This window comes from Chiloscyllium plagiosum, chromosome 9 (assembly GCF_004010195.1).
Source record: "Chiloscyllium plagiosum isolate BGI_BamShark_2017 chromosome 9, ASM401019v2, whole genome shotgun sequence".
Lineage (NCBI taxonomy): Eukaryota > Metazoa > Chordata > Chondrichthyes > Orectolobiformes > Hemiscylliidae > Chiloscyllium > Chiloscyllium plagiosum.
The window spans coordinates 65,818,466-65,832,057 of NC_057718.1; the positions used below are offsets into that span (position 1 = coordinate 65,818,466).

Here is a 13,592-nt window from a genome sequence, read left to right on the forward strand (position 1 = left end):
ATGCTTTATAATTGTTGAAGTCATTACAACTGACCTGATGCTTACATCTACACTGTCGACATGGATGCCTTGAACAGGCAATGGTCCATAGCAGTCAGGAGTAGAAACACTGGGCTGTTCATTTCTCTAAACAAAAGAAAAACTGAAGAACTGCAGATGTTGGAAATCAGAAAAAAAAAATAGAAATTGCTGGAAAACCTCAGCAGGTCTGGAAGCATCTATGGAGAGAAAGCAGAGTTAAAGCTTTGGGTGCAGTGCTCCTCCTTCAGTGTTAATAGTAGCTAGGAAAAATTCAAAATATAGGACGGGGGGACTCCAAATGTTCATATTTTCCCCAGCTGAAGATTCACAACAATCATGGCTGACAGGTCCCTCAGACATGTTTGAACCATCTCCCACATTTCAGTCCTTACTCCCTCTGTTCCCTCCCACAACAGTGATAGGGTCCCCTTCGTCCTCAACTACCATCCCACCAGCGTCGACTTCCAAAAGACTATTAGCTACCATTTTTTGTTCCCTGATGGTAGGATGCCACCTTCAGACACATTCACCTCCTCTCCTGTTAGCCTTCTGCAGGGACTGCTCCCTCCAGAGCAACTTGGTCCTCTTCTTGTCCACTCCTAACAACCCCCAATAGCCCCATGACACCTTCCCATGAAGTCACAGAAGATGTAATACCTGCCCATTTATTTCCTCCCTTCTCACTATCCAAGGCCTCGGGCACACCTTCCAAGTGAAGCAGCGCTTTACCTGCACTTCATTCGATCTACTGCATTTACTGCTCACAGTGTGGTCTCCTGTACACTAGGGAGACAAAGTGCAGACTGGGTGATCACTTTGCAGAACAACTATATTCTATCCGCAAAAATGACCTTGAGCTTCTGATTGCCAACATCTGTCTCTCAGGCTTGCTGCATGTTCCAGCGAAACTAAGCACTGTAGGATTGTAATGAGGTCAACCAGGTGGGTCTCATAGGTTAACAGTCCCAATCAGGGAGTCCTGGCTAACAAATATAAACAAGAATGTCAGAGATTCTGGTCACTGAGAGCTGGCTCTGAGGATTCTAGACCAGTGTCAAGGATTATGCACATGTAAATAAAGGGCCACTTGGTGATGGGATACCAGCCTCTGTGTTATTTCAAGTACAAACTGGAAAAGCATCATCTCATTTTCCACTTGTGGTTTCTGCAGCCCTCTGGACTCACTATCAAGCTCAACAATTTTCAGGCTTGAGCACCTTCTCCCATGGCTTTACCCCAATCCTAACACACTAGGCCTTGCCATCATTCCTGATGAAGGGCTTTTGCCCAAACCATCGATTCTCCTGCTTCTCAAATGCTGTGCTTTTCCAGCACCACACTCTCGACACTTGCCATCGCACAGCTGCTACAACAAGCAAACCATTGCTAGCCACTAATGGTCCCCATTAGCTGCTATTCATTCTCTCAGGCTAACGTTTACCCATTTCTTTGTCTGTCCAATTGTTTTTCCCTTTCTCAGCTCCACCTCCACTTCCACCTGTCAATTACTCCTCCACGCTCATCCAGCATATCTTTAACATATATACCCGAACATTTTCCTAGCTACAAGCAATTCTGAAGAGGAGTTACTGGACCCAAAATATTAACTCTGCTTTCCCTCCATAGATGCTGCCAGACCTGTTGAGTTTATTTTACAACAATTTCTGTTTTTGTTCATTTCTCTAATTTGGAGACGTTATGTCTTGCACTGTTCCAGCTGTGCTAAGTGAATTTGACAAGGACAAACTATTGAAGTTGGGTCCATTTTTTATAGAACTCAGCTTAACTAGATGAAACATTGGGAGAAACTACTTGTCTAGATGCAAGTTTATATTTTACATACTGAAAGATCTAAGTTAGTCACTTTAATAGAGGTTATTTTTTAGCTGAAACTTTGTTTTGCTTATAACTAAATCCTATTTGAATAGACTTACAAAGGCACATCACTGACTGGAAATTGTTACCAGCTGATGGTGTGAATGGATCCTCAAAATTATATTAATTCCATGGGTAAATAATCAAAATTCCTTCAAAAGACTAGAACTTTTAATTCTTTGAAGGGAGTGGGGAGGATTACTAAACAGTACGATAAAGTGAATCCATAAGAAAATTCTTATGTAACTTAGACCATGCACTTAATGGTAAGGTCCTAGTGAGTGTTGCTGAACAAAGAGACCTTGGAGTGCAGGTTCATAGCTCCTTGAAAGGGGAGCCGCAGGTAGATAGGATAGTGAAGGCGGCATTTGGTATGCTTTCCTTTATTGGTCAGAGTATTGAGTACAGGAGTTGGGAGGTCATGTTGCAGCTGTACAGGACATTGGTTAGGCCACTGTTGGAATATTGCGTGCAATTCTGGTCTCCTTCCTATCGGAAAGATGTTGCGAAACTTGAAAGGGTTCAGAAAAGATTTACAAGGATGTTGGCTGGGGCTGTTTTCCCTGGAGCGTCGGAGGCTGAAGGGTCACCTTATAGAGGTTTACAAAATTATGAGGGGCATGGATAGGGTAAATAGACAAAGTCTTTTCCCTGGGGTCAGGGAGTCCAGAACTAGAGGGCATAGGTTTAGGGTCAGAGGGGAAAGATATAAAAGAGACCAAAGGGGCAACTTTTTCACACAGAGGGTGGTTCATGTATGGAATGAGCTGCCAGAGGATGTGGTGGAGGCTGGTACAATTACATTTAAGAGGCATTTGGATGGGTATATGAATAGGAAGGATTTGGAAGGATATGGGCCAGGCTCTGGCAGGTGGGACTAGATTGGGTTGGGATATCTGGTCAGCATGGACGGGTTGGACCGAAGGATCTGTTTCCATGCTGTACATCTCTATGACTCTATCTATGACTCTAAATGAAACTTTCACAGAACCATCGAAACAAGATTAGACAAGGTATTGGATTGAGCATCAACAAAAATCATCTTGTCAAATCAACAACATTTATATGTTGAAGGCCCTAACACATAATGATCTGGAACTTCTATTATAGCAGCAGATTGTTAAAAGAAATTTGATGGCATATAAGAAAATGTAAATTTTAAAGTGTAACAACCACACAAAACCCACAGATTCACACTTCACTTGTGTCACTTCCTGTTTGCAAGTCTTGACTTAGTTCAAATAGCAATTTTTGATTGAATGTATGGGTTTCTAAATTGTTTTAAAACTTGTTTTTCTTTTTCATTCCAGCCCACCCAGTCTTCAGTCTCAGCCACTGGAGCAGCAAATGGAAACACAACTGTAAGTCACCAGTTACAATTTGGAATATGTTTTAACAACTGCAACCTACTCAGGTTGGTGTATTTTAGTTGTTTGTAACATGGTAACAGTGTGAAGACCCGGTTACAAGCAACAGGATGTTCACTGAAATCCTGGTAATTGATTTGTTTTATGCTGTGCGTCAGTCGCAGTCAGATATTAGTGAAAGATTTGAGCTGACTGCATGCATATCAAATGCTCTCAACATCTGTGATCTATGAAGCCAAATGCTGCAGCCTATTTTTCTTATCTTCATAGGTTGCTTTGCGTCCAACGAGAAAGAAGATTCGAGGTAATTTATTTTCATTGTTCTCTCAGCATAATTTGTGACATCATAGGAAGGATCAGTGGGTTGTTGAATAGAGCTGTCTTGCTGCTGTTGAAATGATACTGGTTTAGAGATCTAAATGATTTATTTATTTTGTATTTAAAAGTAACATGTCAATACATTGTGTGCTGAATTAAAATATGAAACTGGTTTGAAAGTCCAAGCAGACGGAGGTTAGAGTACTCAATTGAACTTGTTGTTCGTAGGAAACTCAACAATGAGCAGACGAAGGATTTCCTGCAAGGACCTCGGCCAGGCAGACTTCCAGGGATGGCTGTATAAGAGAACCAGCAAGGGATTAATTAGCAGCAAATGGAAAAAGTATTGGTTTGTCCTGAAAGGGACCTGCCTTTATTGGTATACAAATCAATTAGTGAGTATATCTAATTCAATTTGACCTAATATTTCTGTGACTGGAGTTAAGTTTGACATGGAGAATTGTAGTCTAATATTTTAATAATATGAGAATAGTCTATCATTTTCATTTCATTTTAAGGAGTAAATCGATCATATTTTTGGAGGGCACTTACTAAAATATGGAGAAGTCTGATGCAGATGCATTGAACAGAAATACATAACTTTCATGATGGGAGAAAGGAAAGTTCTTGGGACCATTTTGCAAAATTCTGGTGACCAGCTTTGGTTGAGGGGCCTGGGAATGGATTAGCTGATCAACATCTCAGCTTTAGCCAGATAGTTTGGGGCATTACAGAGAAGGGCCTCTGTAGGTATGCAGGGACCAAATAGGGTTGTGCACATTTCTCAAATGTGTGAGCACAGAGAAGTATTCATGAAGTACTTTCACATTAGCTGAGTAAATATGGTATATGATGTAATCATAAAATCATGGTGATGTGACCTAATATTGAGCTGACAAACATTCACCAAATGTTACATTATTAAACTTAACATGCAGAAAATGACCAGCAGGCCCAGGATTTCTTACACAGAAAACCCACAGCTACTTCCACACCACTGGGCTAGAACTAGGCTCCTGTTTAAAGATATTTGCAAGCAGCACATTGATACCAAAGCTGGAAAGAGCTGACAAACAATAAAGTTCACTGTCAGTGCACTACCTCAAGGAGCCAAAGAGGCTGAGGAGAGGTCATTGTGAAGACAAACATGAAAAGGGCTTTTGGCTGTAAGAAATAAAATGGTGCGGGCTTTTGTTAATTTAAAAGGATGTTTTGCAACTCACTGTAAATGATAAGGACTGTTGCTCAAGAACAGGAATCTGTTGCATCATGGAAAAGTAAAGAAAGTTGCTTTGAATGCTTGCACCCTTGTCCTTCATGTTGGATAGTTGCCATATACTTGTGCGATAAATAAACAATAAAATATATTGCTGGAACCTTAGTTTGTCATGACTGCACAACTAAAACAATATCCAGTAGTCAGCATTTATCCTTCCCTAATTTCCAAAGATAAAGCAATTTGCTTGCAGCTAGCCAATTCTCCCTGATGGGGAGAGAAATATTAGCATACTTAACATATTAATAAGACCTGTTACTGGGCTGTGCTGTTCTTTGTTCCAACAATTGATAATTAACAGAAAATCATCATTACTTTCATAAACAAATAAAATCTGACACAACATGTTGAATCTAGAATTTGGTGAAAACTAAATAATGGAATGTAATTTCTTAAGATATATTGATATTCTGCAACTGCATGATTGGTTCAAATTTGTCTGTTAAACTTGCAGAATACATTTTACACCACTTATAAATCTAAAGTTCAAATTGACTGGAAAAGATCAGTCTAGCATCAAAGTTTTAGATTAGATTAGATTACTTACAGTGTGGAAACAGACCCTTTGGCCCAACAAGTCCACACCGACACACCGAAGCATAACCCACCCAGACCCATTCCCCTACATTTACCCCTTCACCTAACACTACCGGCAATTTAGCATGGCCAATTCACCTCACCTCTAAATGAGATTTCCTTCACTAGAAAATGCTTTGACAATGTGTTCATGCTGCATTTAGGTGCAGCATTGACAAGAACAAAAATTACTTGCCAGAATCATTACATTTGCAATGTGAATATTTCCTTTGCAATGTGTCAGCAGAGACAACATTAAAATAATTATCCCCAATTTAGGGCAGTGTGGCTAAATTTGTAATTGTCAAGTTCTGAAATAGGCTGTTCTGAAAATTAGCAGGAATTACTAGATTCATAAATTGATGTTGCCCTTGCCGAAGTTCAACTTATGCATTAGGCACAGTGAGCATTTAGAATTCACTGTGTTTTGAAACAATACTTAAATATTAGTTGCAACTTTATATCATTGTTATGATTCCAACTGTCCCCAATTTAACAAGTCAAATGCCAGACTAAAATCAGGCTTGATAGATCATATCTTCTTACTTATCAAAGTGTTTTTTTAACTGAAACACACAGGTAATGCTGCAGATTTGATTTTAACAATAAAACAGAAGTTAATTACACTAAAGTAAGGAAGCTAAAATAGAAGAAACAAACCATTTAAATATAAATCTGTGGCCACAATATGATAGAATTCTTCATGAAGATGGGGAGCGACACAATTGATTCTGTGACTAAGGTTTAGAATCTAAAGAACAGAAATTATGATGATAGGAGGCAAGAGCTGGCTTTGATAAATTGTGAAACATTAGTTAAAAGGATGACGGGGGTAGACAATGTCAAACATTTAAAGAGCACAATTACAGGACTGCAATAGTCGTTCAATCCTATCAAATAAAATGAGAAAGGTGGCCTGAGCCTAGCTAACAAGGAAATTATGGATGGTGTTAGATACAAGGAAGAGAATTAGACTTAGAATTGGAAGTAGTTTAGATTTTAACAAAGGCAGATAATGGATTGGTTAAGAAGGAGAAAGTACAGTATAAGACTAAGCTTGCCGGAAACAACATGCAAACTGATTATAAAAGCTTCTATGGGTATGTGAAGAGAAAACATTTAGTGAAGTAAACTTAAGTCCCATACAGTCAGAAACAGGGAAAGTTACAATGGGGTCAAAGAGATAGCAGACCAATTAAAAACATATTTTGGGGTTCTGTCTTCACAAAGAATGACACAAATAATGCCCTAAAGTATGTCAGAGAACACAGAGTCGAGTGTGAAAGAGAGGAACCGAAGAAAATCAGCATTAGTAGGAAATGGTATTTGGGAAATTGATGGAATTAAAAGCTGATAAATCCCCAGGGCTCAAGTATCTGCATCCCAGACCACCTAAGGAAGTTGCCTTAGAAATAATAGAGGCATTGGTGGTCATCTATCAAGATTCTTTAGACTTTAGAACAGTTCCTATGAATTGGAGGGTAGCCAAAGTAACCCCTCAATTTAAAAAGGAGGTAGAGAGAAAAGAGGGAAATTATAGGCCGGTTAGCCTGACATTGACAGTAGGGAAAATACTAGAATCAATTATAAAAGATTTAATTGCAGAGCACTTTGAAAACAATGACAGGATTGAGCAGAGTTAGCATGGATTTATGAAAGGGAAATCATGCTTGACAAATGTACCAGAATGTTTTTTGAGCATGTTGTTTACTTGGACCTTCAGGAGGTTGTCGACAAAGTACCACATAATAAATTAAAGAGGATGGGCTTGAGATTCATGTATTGACGTAGATAATCGCGAGACAGGAAACAAAGAATGTGTCTTTTTCTGAGAGCAGGCAGTGACTAATGGGGTACTGCAGGATTCAGTTGTTGGACTACAGCTGTTCACAATAAATATTAATGATTTAGATAAGGGAATTAAATGTAATATCTCCAAATTTGCAGACAGCTCAAAGTTGGGAAAGCTAAAAGGGGACATGAAAAGATACTGCAGGTAAAATAAAGGAAAAGCTCATTTGTTTTACGGGTCATATTGTGGCCACACATTTATATTTAAATGGTTTACAGTACTGAAATATCAGAATGGGTCCCCTTGTCTATCACACCAATAGGTCATAGAATGAGAGTCAAAGAGATCTACAACACAGAAGAATAGTCTCTTTGGTTCATTGCATCTGTGTCAACCACCCTATTGCTATTTTCCAAATCTTGGACTTTAGTCTTGTATACCTTGGCATCACAAATGTATATCTGAATGCTACTTCAATGTTATGAGGGCTGCTACCTCTATCATTCTTATAGAAAGTGATTTCTAGATTCTCACCACCTTTTGGGTCAAAACATTTTTCCACACATGTCCTCTAAACCTCCTGCCCTTACCTGAAATATATGCCTCCTAGTCATTGATCCCTCCATCAAGGAGAACTGTTTCTTCCTGTCCACCCTATCCATGCCCCTCAATTTTATACATCTCAAACATGATCTCCTCAGTCTCCTCTGCTTGAAGGAAAACAACCCCAGTTTGTCCATTCTCACTGTATAACTGAAACTTTCTAGCCCTGGAAATATCCTGGAGAATTTCCACTTCACCCTCTTTAGTGTTATCACAAGTCTCTTATAATCTGGATTCCAGAACTGTAGACAATACTCATGCTAATGGTCTAACTAATGTTTTATATAGTTCCCACATAACCTCCCTGCTCTTAAACTCTCTGCCTCAGCTAATAAAGGCAAGTATATCATAAGATTTCTTAACCACTTTATCCATCTGTCCTGATACTTTAAGAGACCGTTGGACATGCACACAAAGCTCCCTCTGATCCTCGGTGCTTCCCAGGCTTCTACCATTCATCATGTATTGCCTTGCCTTATTTGTCTGACCCAAGTGCACCACTTCACATCTATCCATTTGCCACTGTTCAACCCAACTGACTAGCTCACTTATATCCTCCTGAAATCTAAGGCTATCCTCCACATTATGTACCTCTCCACCAATTCTTGTATTGTCTGTGAACTTACTGAACAACCCTCTTACTTACAAATCTAACTCATTTATATAAATCATGAACAACAACAGCCTCAATGCTGACCCTGAGCGACCCCATTGGACACAGGCTTCCATCTGGAAAAACATATTTCAACAATCACCCTCCACTTCCTGTCATCCAGCCAATTGTGGGTCTAATTTGCCAAATTTCCTTGGAGCCCATGGATTGTTATCTTTGCTATCAGTCTTCCAAGTGGCACCTTATCAAAAGCCATGCTGCAGTTCAAGTAAACCACATCAAAAACATTGTCCTCATCTATATATCTGGTCACTTCTTCAAAAAAATTCAATCAAATTGGGCAGACATGATCTCCCTTTAACAAAACCATGTTGACTATTCTTGATTAATCCCCGCCCCCCCAAATGCAGATTCATTCTGTCTCTCAGAATTATTTCAAATAATTCACCACCACTGAGGCCTCTAGTTTCCTAATTTATCCCTTGCTGTCTTCTTGAATAACAGTACCATTTTGCTGTCCTCCAGTCATCTGCCATTTCTCTATGGCCAAAGAGGAATTGAACATTTTTGCAAGTGTTTCTGTTGTTTCGTCCCCTGCTTCACTCAACAATCTGAGATACATTTCATCTGGCCCTGGTTATTTATCGACTTTTAAGTCTACCAGACCACTCAGAACTTCCTCTCTGTCTATGCTAATGTCTTTAATTATATCACAGACATTCCCCCTGATTTTTGTATCCATATCGTCCTTCTCACTAGTGAACACTGACATACCTACATTCTCTGGCTCCATATACAAATTATTGCTGTGGTCCTCAATAGACACTGTTCCCCTCATTATACCTTTAGCATTAATGGACCCATAAAACAATTGAGCTTTTCCTTTATTTTACTTGCAGTATCTTTTCATGTCCCCTTTTAGCTTTCCCAACTTGTTTTTTAAGTTCCCCCTTGCACATTTTATATTCTAAGGCTTCTGTTGTTTTGAATACTCATTATTTGCCATAAGCCTCTCTTTCTGAATCCAATGCTGTATAGCTCCCAACATTCAGGGCTCACAGGATTTGATAGTCCCACCATTTTCTTTTTTGGATGATGTTGACCCTGTACTCTCCATATTTCCTTCTTGAATGCATCCTACTGTTCTGAGACAGATTTACCTGAAAGCATCTGTTCCCAGTCCACTCTGCCCAAATCGTATCTTATTTTTTTAAAAAGTCAGCCTTCCAACCAGTTTAGAACTTTGATATTAGGACCATCTTTGTCCATTTCCATAATAATCTTGAATCTAATGGAGTTACAATTATTGTTTACAAAATGCTCCCCCACTGATACTTTAACCGCTTGCCCAGCTTTGTTACTTAAAATTCAGTTCAGGACCATCCCCTCTCTTTCCACATACTGATCTATTCAGGATGCAGTTTAAGAATTCTGCTCCTTCTATACCTTTCACACTACAACTATCCCAGTTAATGCTGGTTAAGTCAAAATTCCCCACTATCGCTACCCTATTACCTTCAGATCTGAATTAACTGTTTCTTTCCAGTCTTGTCAGTTTAATTTCTCACAACCAAGCTTAAATACTTTTAGCTTCAAATAACCCTGCCAAAGATCTAACCAAAGAATTCTGGTCTGGACTTTGTAAACTAAAACTTTACACAGAATTAACCTATTTCCTAACTGTTCAGAATTAACTCTCTTCTACAGGAGAAACTGTCCCTACATGTAATCGTACCGAGCTCTTTTGTTTTCTTTGATTCATTTATGGAATGGTTGGGGGTTGGGGTCCATCTGGCTCAGCAGCATTTATTGCCCATCCCTAATTGCCCAGAAGGCAGTTAAGAGTCAACCAAATTGCTGTGGATCTGGAGTCACATGTAAGCCAGAACAAGTAAGGACAGCAGTTTCCTTCTCAAAAGGATATTAGTGAACCAGATGAGTTTTTCTAACAATCAACAATGGATTCATGGTCATTATCAGATGATTAATTCCATGTTTTATTTTATTGAATTCAAATTCCACTATCTGCCATGATGGGATTCAAACTTGGGGCTCCAGAAAATTATCTGGGTCTCTGGATTAACAGTTCAGTGATAATATCATTAGGCCATCACCTCCCTTCGCCCTAGGAACTACAACCAAAAGCTTTCCAATCTGTGGATTTCCCCTAAGCAAATGAAAAAGAAAACCAATTCCTGATTCTTCTCACTGGAGGCAAACTAATGCTTCCCATTGATTGAAGAGAATAAACAAAAAACTCTCACTGTAAACAAACTCCAATTATCGATCCAGGAATAGCCCTCTCAAAAATATTAATTTGAAAACATAGTTCTGGAAAGATTGACAAGTTAATGATTAAACATCTTCAATACACATATACCAAAACACACATGCCATAGTTCAAAATCCAAACTCTAAAATAAGTGATGTTAATTCATGTAAATCACATACTTTACATTGTCAAAGTCACAAAACACCAGGTTTATAATTCAACAGGTTTATTTAAAATCACAAACTTTCAGAACACTGCTCCTTCATTTAGTGGAGTGGAGGGAATTGCACGGGCACAGAATATATAGGTGGAGGGATTGTGGCAAGATAATTCGAGGTAATTAAGAGTGTCAAGAGATAAGTACAAATAGTGTGAGTAGAGTGTTGACAGGCTGAATAACAAATGAAGGGATGACCTATGAACTGATTAGTTAAGGTGGAGAGATAATTAAACGTAATCAAAACTAAGAAGGTTCTAGAGACAAACCAACTGGCTGGAATAAGATGAGTAGGTATCAGAGTCACATGATGAGGTTCTAACCAAAGGAACATGTAATCAAAAACTGTAGTTGTGATTATTTCACTATCCTAATTTTAAAAAGAATACTGTAAATTAACATATAGTCTTTGTTAAGTATTTTGGAAAGGCAAAGCAGGGCAGGACTTCTACACTTAATGGTAAGGTCCTGGGGAGTGTTGTTGAACAAAGAGACCTTGAATGCAGGTTCATAGTTCCTTGAAAGTGGAGTCACAGGTAGATAGGATAGTGGTCAGAGCATTGAATACAGGAGTTGGGAGGTCATGTTGTGGCTGTACAGGACATTGGTTAGGCCACTTTTGGAATATTGTATGCAATTCTGGTTTTCCTGCTATAGGAAGGATGTTGTGAAACTTGCAAGGGTTCAGAAAAGATTTACAAGGATGTTGGCAGGCTTGGAGGATTTGAGCTATAGGGAGAGGCTGACTAGGTTGGGGCTATTTACCCTGGAGCTTTGGAGGCTGAGGGTGACTTATAGGTGTTTAGAACGGCCGCAGGGGGTCCCTGCACTGGCTGCTTCCTCCCAGTCCCCCCTCACTGTCACCCATCTGTCTGCCATCTTTGGATGTTGTGAAACTTGCAAGGGTTCAGAAAAGATTTACAAGGATGTTGGCAGGCTTGGAGGATTTGAGCTATCGGGAGAGGCTGACTAGGTTGGGGCTATTTTCCCTGGAGCTTCGGAGGCTGAGGGTGACTTATAGGTGTTTATAAAATCATGAGGGACATGGATAGGGTGAATAGGCAAGGTTTTTTCCCTGGGTTGTGGGAGTGCAGAACTAGAAGTGGCACAGTAGCTCAGTGGTTAGCACTGCTACCTCAAAGCACGAGAGACCTGGCTTCAATTCCCGCCTCAGGCCACTGTCTGTGTGGAGTTTGCACATTCTTCCTGTGTCTGCATGTGTTTTCTCTGGGTACTCTGTTTCCTCCCAAAGTCCAAAGATGTGCAGATCAGGTGAATTAGTCATGCTAAATTGCCCATAGTGTTATGTGCATTAGTCAGGGGCAAATGTAGGGGAATGGGTCTGGGTGAGTTACTCTCTGGAGGTGTGCACTTGTTGGGCTAAATGGCCTGTTTCCACACTGTTGGGAATCTAATAAAGGGGATAGGTTTCGTGTGAGAGGGGAAAGATTTCAAAGGGGCCGAAGGGACAACTTTTTCATGCAGAAGGTGGTGCGAATATGGAATGAGCTGTCAGAGGAAGTGGTGAATGCTGGTACAATTGCAACATTTAAAGGGCATCTGAATGAGTATATGAATAGCAACGGTTTAGAGAGATATAGGCCAAGTGATGGCAAATGGAACTAGATTTATTTAGGATATCTAGGAGGCATGGATGTGTTGGACTAAAGGGTCTGCTTCTCTGCTGCACATCTCTATGACTCTGTCACTCTATGTCGTTTGTTAAATTTGAATTAAAGAACATTTTGAATATAGAAAATAAAACACCAGTAGGTAGTCAAGAAAAAGATTAATTTCCCATTAGTTCACGTGAATAAGTCTTCAGGTGAAGAGCGAACTATGAGAAATGAAAGAGGCTACTTTGGATAACCCCTGAACATGGGATTCTTAATGTAATAAGCCTACGCATGTACAGTGTAGTATAGTTTTTCACTCATATTGCAGTTGTGGCTACTGCGTTTGGTAGATTTCAGACAAGATATTCTTAATGAAGTGCAGACTTCTCATGGCTTCTAGCTGGTACATTTGTCCCTTGAAGATTAGGGGTCGATATGCCCCTTGTGACGTGAATTCTTATACCCATCTTCCTCTTTCTCTTCCACTCTCTATTTGTCCTTTTCTGTGTGACCTCTATTTACTCCCCTGCCATGCTGTATTTGAAGCGAAATGCCTATTAATACACTCATTACTGTTAGCAACTGGTTTGTGCATTTGCCTTGAAATCAGAAAAATTATCAGCAATTTGAAAGAACTAAGAGAAGTAACAAAGTCTTGTAGAAATATGGCAACAACTAAAATAAATCATTCAGAAAGTAACCTGTAAGAAATTGATGATCCCATCAAATAATGCATCCTGCTGCAGAATAGGTATGTAGCTGAGCAAGACTCAGAGAAACGGGTTAACTGGAAAGTTGAGCACCAAAATGGCATGACTCATGTCATGTCAGATCTGTTTTCTCTCCATATTTCCAGCAGATGTAAGATCTTTATTAATTCCTACTTTAAACTTTTACACCAAAATGGACCAAACAAGATCAAACATTCTTGTACAAATAATTGGGAGTATTTGAAAACAAATTATACTAAATTTTTATAATCATTATAATCTTTGCTGATCAAAGTGCAGCAATTTTGTTTCCAGCCTTTAAATTACCTGATATTG

The 13,592-nt window shown here is 39.4% G+C and overlaps 1 protein-coding gene across 1 annotated transcript in view; it reads left to right on the forward strand.

Moving 5' to 3' along the window:
* The window catches only part of ipcef1 (interaction protein for cytohesin exchange factors 1), a 158,825-nt gene that overhangs the window by 88,317 nt on the left and 56,916 nt on the right, over positions 1-13,592 (forward strand). The window contains exons 2-4 of the mRNA XM_043696126.1: positions 3,207-3,257; positions 3,534-3,567; positions 3,810-3,976. Of these exons, the coding sequence (XP_043552061.1) occupies positions 3,207-3,257; positions 3,534-3,567; positions 3,810-3,976 (252 nt within the window). The remainder of the gene's footprint in view (positions 1-3,206; positions 3,258-3,533; positions 3,568-3,809; positions 3,977-13,592) is intronic.